This window comes from Grammomys surdaster, unplaced genomic scaffold, assembly GCF_004785775.1.
Source record: "Grammomys surdaster isolate TR1022 unplaced genomic scaffold, NIH_TR_1.0 126036, whole genome shotgun sequence".
Lineage (NCBI taxonomy): Eukaryota > Metazoa > Chordata > Mammalia > Rodentia > Muridae > Grammomys > Grammomys surdaster.
The window spans coordinates 4,859,230-4,876,677 of record NW_021620849.1 but is presented as its reverse complement, the minus strand read 5'-3'; the positions used below and the strand labels follow the sequence as shown (position 1 = coordinate 4,876,677).

Here is a 17,448-nt window from a genome sequence, read left to right as displayed (position 1 = left end):
GAGAGAGAGAGAGAGAGAGAGAGAGAGAGAGTTAGAGAGAGAGAGAACATGAAGAAGTTGGGGGGGAGGTAGGATCTGAGAAGGGAAGGGGGAGGGAAATAATACAATGAATACATTGTATAAATATTTTAAGTAAAAAAAATAAGTTAACCATTTTCAAACTAGGTTTTATTTTTGTTCTTGGCTCCTCCTTGTCTGCTCCTGTTGTCTTTCCATCTCTCTCTCTCTTTTCTTTTAATTGCCACAAAAATCTCAGACCTCACTTTTAAGCCATCTTTCTCTGGACCTAATGATGGTGACATCTTTTGGATTACACTGAACCAATTTGTTCACATAACATGGTAGCAAAACAACTATCAAACTTTTTTCATGAGACATCTCTAATGATGGGGGTATGTCTGATGCTCCTCCCAACCCCCATTTTGTATGGGTAGGATCATTTGTAATTCCATTTATTGTATAGAAGACTTAGAGAATGTTCAGGACTATGAGAGAGGTGGCATATTTTGGGCCCTCAATTATCACACATAGGGCCTCAACCTTGTGATGAAACTTCTATAATTTCACTGAAGATGTTTGGTAGATACCCCAGGAAGACCTTTCAGTAATAACATACCCTAAATTCTTGCATCTCTGTGAATGTTTGTCTAAGGGCTTTCAATGTGAAGGTCAGTTGGGCAGGGTATAAAATTGTTCACTCACATTAATCTTAATTATGCTACTCTTTTGTTTTCCAGTACAGAGTAGTATTGTTGAGATATCTGATGCTAGTACAGTCTTCTTTCTCTAATAAGCAACTTGATCCTCCTGTCTGGGTACAAAAAACCACATATCATTTTTTTTGTCTTTAAAGTAGAGTCATTTTACTAAGACCTGTCTTAATAATGATTATTTCCAGTTTTTGTCATTATACCCAAGTTTCCCAGGAATAGAGAATACTCCTTCAATGTGGCAATTTAGGCCTTTTATTCTGTTCTATCCTATTATTTGGTGATTTTCTTTCTTGGTGATTCATATTTATCACATTATTTTTTCCTTTACTTTTCATATATATCATTTTTACTTCTGTTTGATTCTTTGAACATATTTTTAATTATATATCTATGTTTAGTCATTCCTGAGTTCTTTCTAGTTAAGCATAAATTTTGAAAGAAACTCACCCTTAGTTTTCTAATTCTCTCCTGAAGCCTGTTTGTTATATTTTTACACTACTTTATTTCTATTGATCTCCTTCATTAGATCTTATATTTTAATTTACTCCTGTAGTTTTCTTAGTTTCCTTCATCTCATTTTGTAACACTAAGTTATATTTTCATGTGATTCAAGGACAAAAATTTTATTACGTTGATGTGCTGATACTATTGCCTTTTATTGATCCTTGCAATTTGCTGATGCTCCCATATACATAGATGATTGGCCTTATTATTTTAAAGATTATAAGTGTAAGGCAGTAGAGTATTTCATAATGTTTTATTATCTTCATGTTGAGCACTCCTTCTGGCCTCTGGTGTTAAAATGTCGCCCACAATTTAGCCACAGTTTCAAGGTTGTTTTCTCTGGATGGTCCTAAGGAAACGAACATTCATTTTCCCTTCATCCTTTGTTTTCCTCCTTACAGATGTTTCTAGCACATTCTCTGAAGGTCTGTGGGAGGTCTGTGTGGTCATTCTTCATTCACATACTTCTGCTGAGTTCACTGGCGCCCACTCACTTTACTCAGGGTTCTAATCAGAGTAGGATAATTTCTTTGGCTGGGTATGTGTTGTTGGTTTCCGTGCTCAGTGGCTCTTGGCCCTACATCTCTTCCTTCTCACCACCTAGTGGCTGTCTTTGTAGTTTCTGCTATTTAGTTTCGTTTGGCCTTGCCCCTTATGCCGTTTATGTGAAAATTACCTCTGTCCCTTTCCTTTTGCAATCCTGATTGTTTTATTTTTATTTCATGTTCTTTTTTTTTGTTGTTGTTAAAATGAGTGATTAGAGGACATTAAAGAGCAGTGCTGCTACCTCTTTAGAGGCCTATTAATTACTTTAGGTAACTGTTGAAAATATAGATTTAGATGCTTTGATATCCATCATCTAAAACAAGCACTTACAGGTTGATGACCACTACACTCACAACTTCGGCACAAATCCCTCCTAGGCTGCAATTCTTTTTAAGACCTTTAAGGACCCTCAAGATGGATGTGTTTCAAAATGGAACTTATTTTCTCCTCTCACGTTTGTAACACCTTCTGTGTCTTTCTTTCCTTTCTCTAGCTAACTTTAAGGTCAGTGCCACACTATCCATTAGCTTCCCTAGGACAGAAATCTAGAACTTCTCCCTTCTTTTGCTCATTCACTGTCAAGTTAGTGATCAAATGTGTCAGTTACACTTCCCAAGACTCAAAACTGTACTTAAAATATTTTCATTAATTTGTTTAAAATGTCATTCAATATATTTTAATCACATGCACACCCAAATCTTCCCATTAACTCCTCCCAGCCTAAAACTGTCATTTCATATTTCACTTCACATTACTGTGGGGTTTCCATACAGATTTCCTGTTATACTAGTTTTATGTGTATTCGAGCTGTACACAGAATTATTTATTCATACAGAAGTAAATCATTTCTTAGTAATGAGAAAAACACTGGCTACTCTTCTCTATGCCAACAGCTTCACTATTTCCCAGTCGTCAAGATCTAACTTCTAGCTTCTAGAGCGTCTGTCTCCCATGTCTTCTTGCTGTAACCATGATCCAGGCTGCTTCTGAATATTCAAATACTGTCAAACTTTTGAGGACCACCGGGATACATATGAATGATCCAAATCCTTTCTTATTGGTTACAGCCTCAACTATCCAGCTCACTTCCCTTCACTTCCTTAATGCATCCTGTTCTCAAACCCCATGAGACTCATGATCTCGAAAGTGTCACATGCTATCTAGAATATTCGCTGGTCCCATTTCCACAGAGTTGCCCTCATTTCTTCAAATTCAACATTAAAGCCACATCTTCTACATAGTTTCCTAGGTCTGAAGTAGGAATAGAGGTTTCTCTATTCACCATAGTCATATATATATATATATACATATATATATACATATATATATATTATATTATATTATATTATATTATATTATATTATATTATATTATATTATATTATATTGGGCCTCTCTACATGACTATGAGTGGTATTTCATCTATGTGCCTTCTTAAAGTGAGTTCACCTAAGACTGTGTTCTCGGTTGTCTCTCATTCTTGGTGCTTCCAGCAATCAATACAACAGCATTCAGTAAATGTCTGTTGTTTGAGTGACCAAACATGTAAGGCTATGGAAATGCAACTGTTCAATTCAGAATGAACAATTACAAGCTAATACTTACCATAGTATAAATAGTTAATACACATAAGTCAAGGTCAATATATCAGTAGAGTAACATAGATAGAATGATCTGAATCCAGGTATCATGTATTTCCTTGACTCTAACAAATATCAATTATAAAGGTAAAGATTAAAAATGTGAAGGGGAAGCTCAACCAAGTTTCTTAGACTTTTAATAAAGAAACACGAAGTCTGAAGCAGGGTGAGATACTTCTCAGTGGTTAAAAGTACATAGTGCTCTTTTTGAGGATAGAGGTTCCATTCCTAGTGCCCATGTTAGGTAGCTCACTGATGCCTGTAACTCCAATCCAGGGATATATATCTCTGGCTCCATACACACCTGTGCACACACACACACCACATATACTTAAAATGTTTTTAAATCTTTCAAACTTTTTGAAATAATAAAAATTCAGAAATTAAAACTTCTTGAAGGCTTTTACCATAAGATTGTGTGCATATACATATGTCTGTGAAAGAAATACAAACACACACCAAGACATAAACCACACACACACACACACACACACACACACACACACACACACACACTGGGGGTAGTGATTAGGAAAGAGCAACTGAGCATCTTTCATGCACTTACCAGGTTCACAAGCAACTTCTGAGTGACCATGCCTTGGCTTTGCGCCAGTTTCTCACTAGTGCTGATCTGAGCTCTTCAGGAAATATTTAGCAGCTGGAACAAAGAAGGAGCAGAGCAAGAGATGCTGTATGTGGCTCTTACCTTCAACCAGTCTCCAGCAGTCAGTTGTGGAGGACAGTCTGTCCTGGCACAGGACTTATGAGACGATGCCTTGGGTCCTTGGCACAGTTCATCGGACAGATTCAAAAAGCTGCCATCAGTTAACAGCTGTCGACAGGTGACTCTCCGGTTCTGAGTTCCCCCACCACATGTTCTGGAACACTAAGAGACAGTGAAGCAGGAGGCTTACTTTCTGTTAATGCAAAGCAGGGCCACCGCTATCATCACAGGTAGAACGGATCATGGTTTGCCAGGCTGCTGTACCTGCTGCCACTCTTCGATATGCCAGCTGGGAGGGCAATCAAACTGATTGCATGCTCGTAAGGCATGAGGCTTTTCGTCTCTGCATTCCTCCGGAGGGGCTGGAGATTCCTCAGGATGTAGGCAGTATACATCTCGTGTCTGGATTCCAACACCACAGGTAGCTGAACAGGCTCCCCAAGAGCCCATGTGCCATCTGTATCAAAAGCCAAGTGGGGGAAAAAGGCAAAAGCAACTGAGGAAAGGTGAACCTCCCAACAAGGCAAAAGACAACAAACACAAATGATCTCAAGCTTCTCTCTGGCTCCTCGACCAGTGGTTCTCAACCTGTGGGTCATGATCACTCTGGGATCGTATATCAGAATTGTAGTTTACATTACAATTCCTAATCAGAATTAAAGTTGTGAAGTAGCAACAAAATAATTTTTTTGGTTGGGGGGGGAGGTCACCACACCACGAGGAACTTTATTAAAGGATTGCAGCATTGGGAAGACTGAGAACCACTGCTCTTGACTTTTTTTTTACTGTGTATATGTTCCAAACTGCATTATCTCTGTAAGTATATGTGAGCAACACAAAGAAATATGACATTTAAAGGGAAGGCATGCCAGGGAAGTGGTTAAAGATCTCACTTGTTTGGCGCGACCCTGAGTGACACAGAGTAGATTCCTTTCCCCACCCTGCCCTGACACCATCCATCAAAACTAAAACTTTGACTTGGTTTTGAGTCCCAAGGCAAAGATGATTTACAGAGGCACCAGAAGAGATTTTTAAAATGCTGACAGACACATTTCAGGAAGTGTTCAGGGCACCTGGATTCATTGTTTGTAATATCCTTGAGAAAATTCCTTTATGTTAGGGTTGGATTTGCAGCACATATATAATGCGATTACTTTCTAATAAGAAAAATCAAGTTTCCTAGGGAAACAGCTGGAAAAATGAAAAACCACAGCAGCAGCATTTGATTCATATTTCCAAGTTTCTTCGGTGAAGATTCCTGCAGCTTGCACCCCGCCCGAAGCTTACACGCCCCATTTCCTGAAGTGCTGGAAAATACCATTTTTAGAGCCTTTGCCCCATCTTATTAGAGAGATGCGAGACGTTATGGTTATTTTACTTGTGGATATTTGATTTTTAGGGAACACGAATTCTTAACTAGTTACCACAGAGATATGTCATGAGCGAGAAATTTTAAAATGCTCAAAACATACCGTAAAACGATGCTCCTCTAGGGTGTTTTGCAATGCAGAAAAGAAAAACAATGAATTTCACAAAGTGAAACAAGGTCATAAAGTCTTAAGCACTGAGGGAGACACCTGCTTACCATGCAACGCAGCATCATTAAATGCTGAAGTGGACACTCAGTAATTACACACAGTACACGTGCGAGTCACTGCAGTGAACCAAACACCTCTCGTGTGTGAGAGAAGCACACAGCCATCCAGCTCTGAGTATCATATTTCTGTTTTTTTTTTTCTGATTGAATTATATTCATTCATCATATAGGTGTTTGTTTTCAGAGGAAAAACAAGTTCACTCAAAAGAATATACTGAAAAGTAATTTTTAATTTTCTTATTTCTAATTTTCTATAATAAACATTTTGCTTTTTTTTTTTCGGGGAAAATGAAAAATGAAACGATAGTACCCTGTGATATGATACAAAGGACAAAACATTTATTTATGAAAGGAAGTTTGTTAGTGAAGAACTAATAAGTCAAGCATAGAAGTAGAATAAGAAGCAGGTTAGAATGTCTGTACGTTAAAGGTTTGGTCCCCAGCTTGGCACCATTAACAGGTCATGGAACCTTTAAGGGGTGGAGTCACCGGGGCAGGTCTTTGGAGGGCTGATGGGACCCCAGCCCCCTCTTTCTGTTGCCAACATCAGCACTCCCATGTGAGACTTCAAGAGCATAGTCCTTGGGGTTCATTCTGACTCACAGTTTCAGTGGTTTGAGCTCATGGTTTTTGGCACCACTGCTTCTGGGCTGGTGCTGAGGGGAACACCATGGCAGCAGGAGCACGTAGACAGTAGAAGCTGCTCATTCACAGTGGACAGGAAATTATGATGAGTGCCAATATTTCTTCCGTAACATAGTTTCTATCTTCATTGACTCTTTGTTTCTAGTTTTCTAATTGTTTCTTTGTAATACCCAACTACTCTTCATCCATTTGTGCCTATCTCTGTTTCATGATTTCTAATTATTTATATGGGTAATATCAATTTATTTCTAGCCACAAAGATGCTGATAACCTGTCTTTTCCACCTTGCTTTTGTATTTTAATTTCACCTGGAGTAAGTTCTTCTTCCAAATGTTGAGTCTGTTGACTAATTTTGCTAGTATCATACTGCCTCTTGTGCTTTGGAATTTCAACTTTAGGGTGCATTTTGAAGGAAGTAGGAGATTCTCTTTCTCTTTGTTTTCTTCTTCTATCCTCTTCCCTTCTCTCCTTTCTCCTTTCTCTGTCTCATATGAACTGAACTTTCATTTGCTAAACTACAATGGAGCCTCAAGTCTACAAAGAGACGCCACAGGGCCTGTCTTCTCCTCTCTCCATACTCTGCTTCTTTGCAAGACTGCATAGCTCTTTTATTGGGTTGCATTGGATTTATCATTTTAATTTCTCCCTTTTATAGCAGATATACCAATGGTCTGTATTTGGAGCAAACCGTGAGGCTCCAATACTATTTTAACTGGAAGTTAATCATACCTTAGTGTCTGTAGCCTTGGGCATGAGAAAAGTCTACAAATCACACGAACACATGCACACACACACACACACACACACACACTATTTTGTTGGCAATATGACTACATATCCAATTATTTAGGAAGTGTGTTTTTCACTATTACAACCATTCAGCCTAAACTTACAAACATTATTAGGAATGACTTCAGCATGATTATCTTCCAAAAGTATGCAACTAGAAAAATCAATTATAGCCCCAACAGACAGGAGATGGAACTACTTTTATCTAGAAAGAGAGCAACTGTTTGTGTGTATGTGTGTGTGTGTGCTGTGTGTGTACACTCATGCATATTTTAATTCAAGAAATAAGTAACAGATTGGTGCAAAACCACATCACTTTTTCCTGCTGCTTCAGTACCTCCCTCTCCCGAGGTGCTGACTCTTGATAGAAGAGAAGGCCGTCTTCAGACCAGCAGGACTGTTATGTAACCCTGCGTTTTTCTACAAACTTCTGGCTCTCTCCTGGAAAAAGTAAACTCTGCAGAAAAGCAATCATGCAGCAGTGACAGGACAGGGCTGGGGAAGCAACTTCACAAGAGCATAGAAGCATACAAGGCCCGCCCCCCTCAGCACCCCTGGCTAATACATCAAGTGCATTTGCCTTAGGGTAAATAAAGGTCCACTGACTGTCCACCCCAGTCTCAGTGGTAAGTTTCACCCTGGGGTGATATTTTACTGCCATTGCCCTTGGAGTCTGTAAATATTTATATGGAAAATATTATGCAATCCCCTGTTCCTGTTATTCCTACACCACTGGTTTCTAGAACCTAAAACATTTTTGTAAACTTACCTTTATTTTGGCATGGAAACTTTGCCTCCCCTGGGTTTTCTCCAACATAACTCTCAATCTTTGAAAAGGTTATTAAAGCCACAACTCTGAAATAAGGGACAATATTTCCATTTTTTAAAAAACAGACTCTTAATTTTGCAGAGTGGCCAAAGCATATTGTCTGCTCCATTCTTTCTAGCATGGTAGCTCTGTGACATGTGTTGCTCAGGATGGGGTGAGTAAGAACTCTGGCTAAGGCAGTGAGGCAGGAAGCGGTGCTGTGCATCGGGACAGATGCAGGAACAAACCAGCAAACATCCCTCAGTGGCCTTAAAAAATCATCTTTCAGATTAGCTGTCAAGTCTTCTGTGGTTTGGTGGTCTAAGGAAGGACACCGTGAACTAAACTCACCCCGCTTTTATCTCATGAATGGTTCTGTCAAAGGTTGACATCTTCACCAAATCTGACTCTGTCTCCCCACAGATAGGGCCCAGCTTTGGATGGATTAAGTTAATGAGTTACTTGACCACCGTGAGAATGTGATTCACAGTTAACACATCCTGTATTTCCCAAATTTGAATGATTCTTCAGGCCAGTAAGAGACAGTCTGATACTTTTGAGGCTGAGCATGCATGTGCATTCGAGTGTTTGCGTGTGCGTGCACATGTTCGTGTGTGTGTGTGTGTGTGTGTGTGTCTGTGTGTGTGTGTGTCTGTGTTTAGGGCAGTGGTCATCAAAGATGTGATTCAAGGATTAGAGTGAGGGTCACAAAAAATTTTATACACTGTGACACCCAAAGACGCTGAAATTATGTAATTTCTAGCATCTGTAATGGAGAATTTATTTGCAAATAGTTTTTGCAGATGGTTAAGTTAAGGGGTGGTCATTAAAACAGGCCTGAGACAACCTGAGTGGTGTCTTATGGGAGGGAGAAGTCTGGACACAGACATGCCGAGGAAAGGAGATACGAAACCACAGGAAGAATGTTCTTCACGAGCCACAGACTGCTGGAGGCTGTGAGCAAGGAGAGAGGCCTGGAACTGATTCACCCTCCCGGCCCGCAGAAGGACCCAATGCTGCTGACTCTGTGGTTTTGAACTTCACATCTCCAAATCTGAGAGATGATACATTTCTGTTCTTCCAGCCACTTAGTCTACTGCACTTTGTTAAGGCAGCCCCAGGAATCTACGCCTATGCCAACTAAAGAAAGTGAACTTAAGTGCCCAGGTAAAAGAAAGTCAACCAGCAATCTCCATATGAGGAAGTCACACTATAGCTACCCTCAAGTTAGAAAGTGAGAATTCTCTCAACTCTTCTGCTCTTGCTGAGGACATGAGTTCACTTCTGAGCATTGACATTAGTTCCTAAAACCCGTATCAGCAAGCATACCTGCAACTCCAGTTCTAGGGGATCTGACACCCTCTTCTGATCTCCCAGGGCACTTGCACTCAACAATCTACATACCCACAAACATCATTTTTTTAAAGAAGAAAGTGAAGAATTCTGTCAATGTTCTGAGGCATCCTTTCATCCTGTGGTAATGCAATTGCTCTCGTAGGATGTGCCTTCAGGCTGTGGAACATTCTGTTTTTCTCGGTTTTATTGTTGCCTAGTCTACTTGCCTCCACATCTTCCTTTTCAGTGTTCTGGACTAAGAAACAGTGAACAGAGCTCTGGTGAAAACTAGCTTCACGGCAATATGACGTGACATACAGAGAGACAGTACTCCAGCATCACGGGTTGTCCCCTCTTCTCTTCTTTTGACTTGTCTCAGTTAATGGCTATGAGAACTTCATGGTTCATCTTTCCGTAGGCACCATTTAAAATCTGCACAAATTTTATAGTCATCTTTCCACAGAGAGAAAGTGTATGCTGGCCGGTGTAGAGAGAGGCAATGGCAGGCAGCAAGGGCTGGAAACCAGGAGATTGGCTCTGCTAGGAGCAGCTTCCTTTTTGTGGTTTGGAAAAGGCAGAGTTTGGACTAGATAGTACTTAATGAGAAATCTCCATTCCTGTGTTTTGACTTTGCATCATGCAATTTATTTACTACGTGTTCTTGGGCAAGTTACCAACAATCTAAGAACCCATAATTCTGTTCTCCTACTCAGAAACCAAGGTTATTTTTATGTTACATATCCATTACCACGTCTCTAAATGGATGTGAATTTATTGACTAAAGTAGCAGAGAAAAGTATGACATAGCACAGACAGTAGTTATAAATTCATCCCACTGCTTGACACATTTAAAGCTCATAGAAGATGCCTGTATGTGTTGTGAGACTCTCAGGACCCCTGACTGAGCTCTGATGTACAGATGAGCACAGTGCAGAAAGCAGGGCTATGCTCTGAGCATTTCTGCAAAACACTACAGAGTTATCTTTATAACTCTGGAATTATCTTTATGTCTATAGATACAGAAGCATATTCAACTGTATTCATGAAGAATGACATTTTTGTCTATACACAGTAAAGGGACAATGATATCCCTGTGGGTTCACAGGAAATCCCTGCTTTTCCAAAAAGATTTGATTCAGATTTCAATATTAGAATGAGAAGAAAACAAAGAAGACTGTAAAAGTCACTTTGTTTGCTAAGGTATGCCCACTTAGTATCAAGCATTATTCCTCCGAATGACTTCTTCCATTAGGATTCACACTCCATGCTACCCCAAATTAAGTCATCCTCTGTACCTATACCAAGTATTCCAAGACAACATCCTTCCCTAGAAGACACCTGTAATCCACGATTTCCCAAGTCCCTTATATAAAATGGTGTTACCTTTGTATACCTTCTCACCATCTGATGTACTTTTAGGTCATCTCTAGGTTACCCATAGTACTTGGTACAATGTGAACACCGTGTAAAAAGATGCTCTGTTACATTACTTGGAAAATAGTGACAAGAGATAATGAGTCTGGTGCTTTGGCTTGCTTTTTTGTTGCTATGATAAACACATGGCCAATAGCAACTTGACAAGGAAAGGGTTTATTTTGTCTTAACACTAACTAGTCCCTCATAGAGGGACGCCAGAGCAGGAGCTCAAGGCAAGAACTTGGAAGTATAAACTGAAGCAGAGATGATGGAGGAGTACAGTTTACTCACTAGCTTGCTTCCACACCCAAGATCACCTAGATCAGCTACCCATTTCTTATAGAGCCAAAGCTTGCCTGCCTAAGGATAATGCCGCCCACAGTAGACGGTCTTCCTACATCAGTCAGCAATTGTGAAAATGTTCCACAGACATACTCACAGGCTAATCTGATGGAGACAACTGCCCAACTGATATTTCCCTTTCCCAGGTGGGTCTAAATGACAACCAAGATTAGCCAATACACTTGGATATGTGTGGGATAAATAATGCAAATTTTCACAAGGCTAAAGATCAGACATAAGGCCTTATATATGTTAGATATACATAGATGTTACATAACCCTCTATATTGAGCTATACTCCTTGGCCATTAAAACAATGCTTTTGTTTAAGATTTCTTTGAATGTTGAATCCTTGGACATGAAAAACTGACTGTGTTCGATACTCATGAAAAGCTCTGGATGCAGCTGATAACAGTGGGTGTCCTGGTTGGCAGTGAGACCGAACTTTCCCTTTCATTTTTCTTGCCTGTTCTGGAATGAGCATTCTAGTGTGGATCACCCTGGAATGCAGTCACCAAGATGCGAATGTGAGGCAATGGGAAGAGACTTCCCTGTGCTGTTTGAGCCTCATCTTGCCTGGCAGTACAAAGCCGTGGGTCTTTACTGCATTATCCCATCTGAGACCAGAAAGATGGCTCTGAGAGCCACCAAGAAGTTCCTAGTATTTCTGACAGAGAACAACAAGGTCAGAAATGTAGAGATGGGCAAAACCACTGTTTTGTCTTATTGTAGGTAAGCTTTTACCAAGCATGAGGCATCTGAGCTGTTTTTTTCTCTGAGGACAAGGCTCATGAAGGAAGAATGTACATCTCCAACTTATTTCCTGGATGCTCATAAAACACACTTAGGTTCTCCAGCATGGCAGAAAGAGGACACAATAACCTTCCTTTATCACTTTGACTCCTAGACATCGCTTAACCTGCTTTTAGTGGGCGATGGCAGCTTAGCAAGTGGACAGCATAATTATTAAGATTTCAGCAGAGAGAGAAGTGATGGAGTGGACTCTCTCAGTTTTTTGGCATCTAATTTATTGCAGAAGAGTGGTTGACATGATAAAGGTGGACACAGGAAAAGGACAGCTGCGGCTACACTGGAAAAGGCATGTGTGACAAACCAACGATGCTGAGTTATAATCATCTATAGCCAGTAACACCCAGGGACAGAGGGCTAAAATCCCAAGTTCTTACAAGGAAGGAAGCAGGTTACAGTCATCTTACAATAAAAGAGCCCATAATAAAGCACCTTTACCTGTTCTTTGCAGATTCTGACACTTAATACCCCACAATGTGAGACCCAAGGCAAGTTAGAAGTAAAGATGTCTGTGTGTGCTTCATTGTTATGGTGAAATGGCATTGACAGAAAGTGATGGGAGGAGAGATTGTTTGTTTGGGTTTTCTTTCAAGTTACTACCCATCCCTGAAGGATGAACTGAAGCAGAAACCATGGAGGAGCTGGCACACTCCCTATAGCTTGCTCAGCATGCTTTCTTATACAACCCAGGACCATCTGCCCAGGCGTTGCCCTGCCCACAGTGAACTAGGCCTTCCTACATTAGTTGTTAATCAAGAAAATGCACCACAAACATGCTCACAGGCCAATCTGATGGAGGCAGTTCCTAATTTGAGGTCCCCTTCTCTAATTTGTGTCAAGTTGACAAAGGCTAACCAGCACAGGAAGGTAGTAGCATATCTGTGGGAGTTTCAGGGAACAAGTAGACCACTGAGCCTTCCGCAAACACAGATAATGTCACACCTGCTGTGAGTCCAGGCCACCTCTCCCTCAGATGCTGGGTCATCATCAGAGGGAGAAGTTCCTTTGAGACCAGGAGGAAGAAAGGAACACACTGGCTGATTTGCATAATAGCAGGCCAGTTTACGCCCATTGATGTTTGATGGAAATAAAAGTTAGGCTTAAGAGGAATTCTGCCCAGCTAAGTTGCCCTTGTATGTACCCTAAAGAAACTGGGGCCACCGCATAAGTAGAGCAGATGGGAACTCTGAACGGGCTTGGATGATCTACTTTGATAAGTTTGTGAGTCTTACATACAGCAAGTTTCTCTTTGAAAGGGACTGTTACTGTCCAGACACCATTTCTAACCTAGCTGTATGAGACAGCACATACCTGGGCGGGCAGGGCTCCATGTTACAGGCCTGACTCATTGGTGGAGGACGGTGAACCATGTCACACAGGCTATCATTGACAGTCCGATGGGTCTGGATGTGTAAGCACACAGCTATGGCTTCTTGATGGCCTGGAAAGCAGAAACACACACACACACATAAAATAACTTACCATGCAAAGAAAGAAACCAGGATCTGGGGTCTTTACATCACCATTGCCCTTTTGACTGCATCAGAAGCCTAGGTCTCTAGCTCTTAATAGCACTTCATTCACCTCGAACGCCAGTCTCTTTGCCAAAATCCATGTACCTGGAAACATTTTGGGGCAGCCAACACTCAAACTAGCTAGGGGTGGCCCTGCAGTCCAAGTGTCTCTTTCCATCATGTAAAACAGTTTTCCTAAGGAAAAACTACGTCTGCTAAAGAATACCATTTTTTTTTCTAGATCATCACACATTGATAAATCCAGTTGTTCTCTATAATCATTCCATTGTGATCGGAGTTCCCCTGCACTGTTCCTGCAGTCCGTGATGCCTCCTTTATTAGCAGAAATGCCTCCTACAGCGCAAGTGTGTGATGTGCCTTCATCTAAGTCTACAAGAACCCACAAGGCCAAATAAATGGCATCCACATCTCCGTTTTATTTATTTAACATTAAGGAATTTGAAATTTAGAGAGAAATTAAGACTGAAATGGGGGTAGGTAAAAAACTGAAGATGTGACCTAGGGAGATGATGGCTCATTAGATAATGGCTGCACAAAGGTGAGAGCCAGAGTCCCAAACCCAAGTCAAAGCTCAGTGGGTATGGCCACTCATCTGAATTCCAGCCTCCAAAGGCAGATCAGAGCTGGGATCCCCACAAAAGCTGCTGGAGGAGAGTTGCCAAATCCATATCCCTGAGCTCTGGGTTTGATTGAGAGACCCTGCTTCATAGGATAAGGTGGATGACTGACCAGGAACTACTCCTGACATCACTTACGAGCTCTACATGCATGTCCGCCCATGTGAGCACAGACATGTGCTAACAGCATTTACATATACAACAACACACACACATACACACACACACACATGCACACATACACATTCATGCACACACATGAGAACAGAAAGATAAAAATAGATAAATAGGTGAAAAAAACTTGAAGAATAAATTCTCTGCCTCTGGCTTCAGTGGTCTCTGTCTTCTAGGAATTCTGGGCATTCCAGAATGTGCCATGGCCTCACAGGCAGCACTAGCCCCTTGTATAAATGTGAAGATGCACACTCATAGTTTCCCCTGGAGGCCAGACAGACAATGTATGTGACTCCTACAGCCTGTGCTCTCAATCAGTACTCTTTGCTGAGACAAAAAAAAAAATGAAAAATGATTGGAAACTGGATTGGGTGAAATATAACTCAAAATTTTTGGTGAAAATTTCCTAACGAAAACGCCAGCAGTGACTGACTGTTATTTGAAATACGCAAACATATTTGCTTTCATGTCAGATGCACATTCCGTTATGTTACAAGCTTGTGGCCCCTTTTCTGAATGCCATGTTTCAATCCAACCATTTCACGGTACTTTGCAAAGTGCAGTCTAGGCCAAAATACTTTTACAACAGATATTTTTCTTCTTCAATTCTTTGTAATAAGTCTCCCCCACTGTCTTCATCTGAATCCTATGCTCACCACAACAATAGGATGCAGTTGGCAGGCATCTTCTTTGAGTGTTTCAAACAACCACTGATCAAACCAAAATACAACATTAATTTCAAAACATCGAATTCCCTTGCATCCTCATAGGAGAAAGATGCTCAGCATTTCGTGATAGATTTTATCTACTTTTTAAAATCTAAGTAGACTGTAGTTATATTTCAAATATATTTCAATTAGTAACAAATAAATTCTTTAAAGAATGTATTCAGACTATTTTGGAACATTTTATGGAGACTGACTGGGGGAGGTACTTAGAGAACCACTTGAAATAATTTGGACAAAACACTCATGACATACTTTTTCATTAACAGAAAAAAGTTAAAAACTACTGCATAAAGTGGAATATTTATTGATGAAGAATATATTTTCCAAAGGTGGCCACAAAATATTTCAGAGACCACATGCTGATCCTACAGTGTGGTTTTGCCTTTCTCATGTCTGAAGGAGGTTTGATCGAATAGTTATCTTTAAAAAAAGTAAAAGGTACATTTTTATCAAAATAAATTCATCTTATTCCTAACTAAATAAATGTCATTATATTAATATGCTTAGAATACATTAATGAATGTGTTCAGTGAAATTTTTATAATAAATTCCTCTTGTTATAATAAAATCTTCTTGCTGTGTGAGACCACATTCCTCATACTTGACCTCCACAGTATCTGATAAAAAGTATTTATAAGTATCTGATAAAAGTATCATTTATTAGCTACACACATACACACACATGCACACAACACACGCACACATATATCACATGCCAATGGCAAGGAAACATTTAAAGAAATATGTTATTAGGTAGTCTTTCATTGTGCAAATATACAGTGTCTTTGCACAAACAACACAGAGTGACATCTCTACATGATATCACAGTATGGGACCATTATCATATATGTGATGGTACATGGCTACATCTATGTGCACACGTGTACTCAAATATACATTCAAAGTCTTTCGCAAGAAATAAACAGGTGATTGGATATAGCCAGGCATGGTGGTCACTCATTTAATCCCAGTATTTTCGAAGCTGAAGCAGGCAGCTCTTTGTGCGTTTGAAGCCAGCCTGATCTACACAGTGAGTTCCAAACCAGCCAGAGCTACATAGTAACGCTCCACCTCAAAATAACAAAACAAAGAACAAATATATTTCTTTTTGTTAGTTTAGATCACTGTGAGTTGGGTTATTGACAAGTTCATATCACACCCTTACATATAAGGGGGTGGTGGTGGTGGTGGTGGTGGTGTGTGTGTGTGCTATGTGTGTGGTATGTTGCATTGTGATATATGTTTAAGTTCTATGTGTATGTGTGCATGTAATATTTGTGTGTGATATATGTGTGTGCACACACATGCACCTGAAATCATGTTAAAAAAGACTTATTAGTGGCATGAAGTATACTACAAACTTTCAGATAATGAGAAGAAAGAAAACAAAATATGGTATGGTCCCAGAGAACAGTGCCATGCCTTAGCAAGTGTGCACATGGCTCAGTGTCCCACACAGGTGAATTCTTTTCAGGAACCTGTGATGACACAGCTGGTAAGGATTAAGGATTGTTGTAGGTTATTTGGCCTTATGGAAGGCATCATAAACATCACTGGAGCTTGACAGGAAGTGACCAATTACATCAAGAGTAGCTGGGGGAAAAAAACCCTACAACTTGAGGCCTGTCAAGATTTGAAGGGATTTGGAGAGAACAAAACAGTGATGGCTAATGTACCGTGTCGGGAACACATCTCCACAGGAAGCATGTTAAAATGAGTCTAGAGTGAGCTGATTCAATTTTTATTCTCTTCAACTGCTTGTAGGACTCATCAAGAGAAAGAGCCACTTTCTATATACCAAGAGCAAGCCAGTGTTAAGGTTTTCAAGGTGCATAAGAAGAGGTATCCCGGGGTCTGAACTTAGAGAGAAGTTAAGTTTGGGGCAAACATGAGATCACTTTGGGGGACACTGAGACCGTGTGATCTGGGAGTAAGAGAGGCCGGTTTATGTTTCAGGCCCAAGTCAATCAGAAAGGATAACTTTCTAGTGAGGTAAAATGGATTCCTAGGACTGAGGGAGAGACAGGTAGGAGAGGGAAAGAAATGGAGGCAGCCAAGGGTTCTCAGGTACTTCAGGCTGGCCTCAAACTTACTAACTGGGGAATATCTTGCAACTCCTGATCTCCTTGACTCCCCAAGTGTTAGGCTTGCAGAAATGCCCCACTACACCTGACTCAGCTAAGGATTCGTTCTCTAAATTACACAAGGCCAGCCTCATACTCAAAACAGTAGCTTAACTGTAGCCTGGAGTAAGGTACACGCCACTCTAGCTAGGCTCAGTGCCAAAGTAGCGATGTTACAGGGCAGGGATTAAGAATTGGTGTGTTCAGAGACTGACAGGGAAGGGAAAGGCGATCAAGAACACTGGAGAGCAAGGATTGACAATTCATTCTCAAGAGTGAGAATTTGCGAAACAATGGTTGGCCTTAAGTTCTATGACCTACTGGGGTAGTCTAGGTAACCATCTCAAGGCTGCTGGGAAGAGTGGAGCAAGCTCCTGAGACATTGGCTCCTAGATAGACACTTT

At 40.5% G+C, this 17,448-nt stretch overlaps 1 protein-coding gene across 1 annotated transcript in view; it reads right to left on the bottom strand.

The window, feature by feature from the left end:
• Adamtsl3 (ADAMTS like 3) overlaps positions 1 to 17,448 on the bottom strand; it is a 284,359-nt gene that overhangs the window by 57,293 nt on the left and 209,618 nt on the right. The window contains exons 17-19 of the mRNA XM_028754834.1: positions 13,179 to 13,308; positions 4,391 to 4,583; positions 4,109 to 4,288 (exon numbers count right to left, since the gene is read on the bottom strand). Of these exons, the coding sequence (XP_028610667.1) occupies positions 4,109 to 4,288; positions 4,391 to 4,583; positions 13,179 to 13,308 (503 nt within the window). The remainder of the gene's footprint in view (positions 1 to 4,108; positions 4,289 to 4,390; positions 4,584 to 13,178; positions 13,309 to 17,448) is intronic.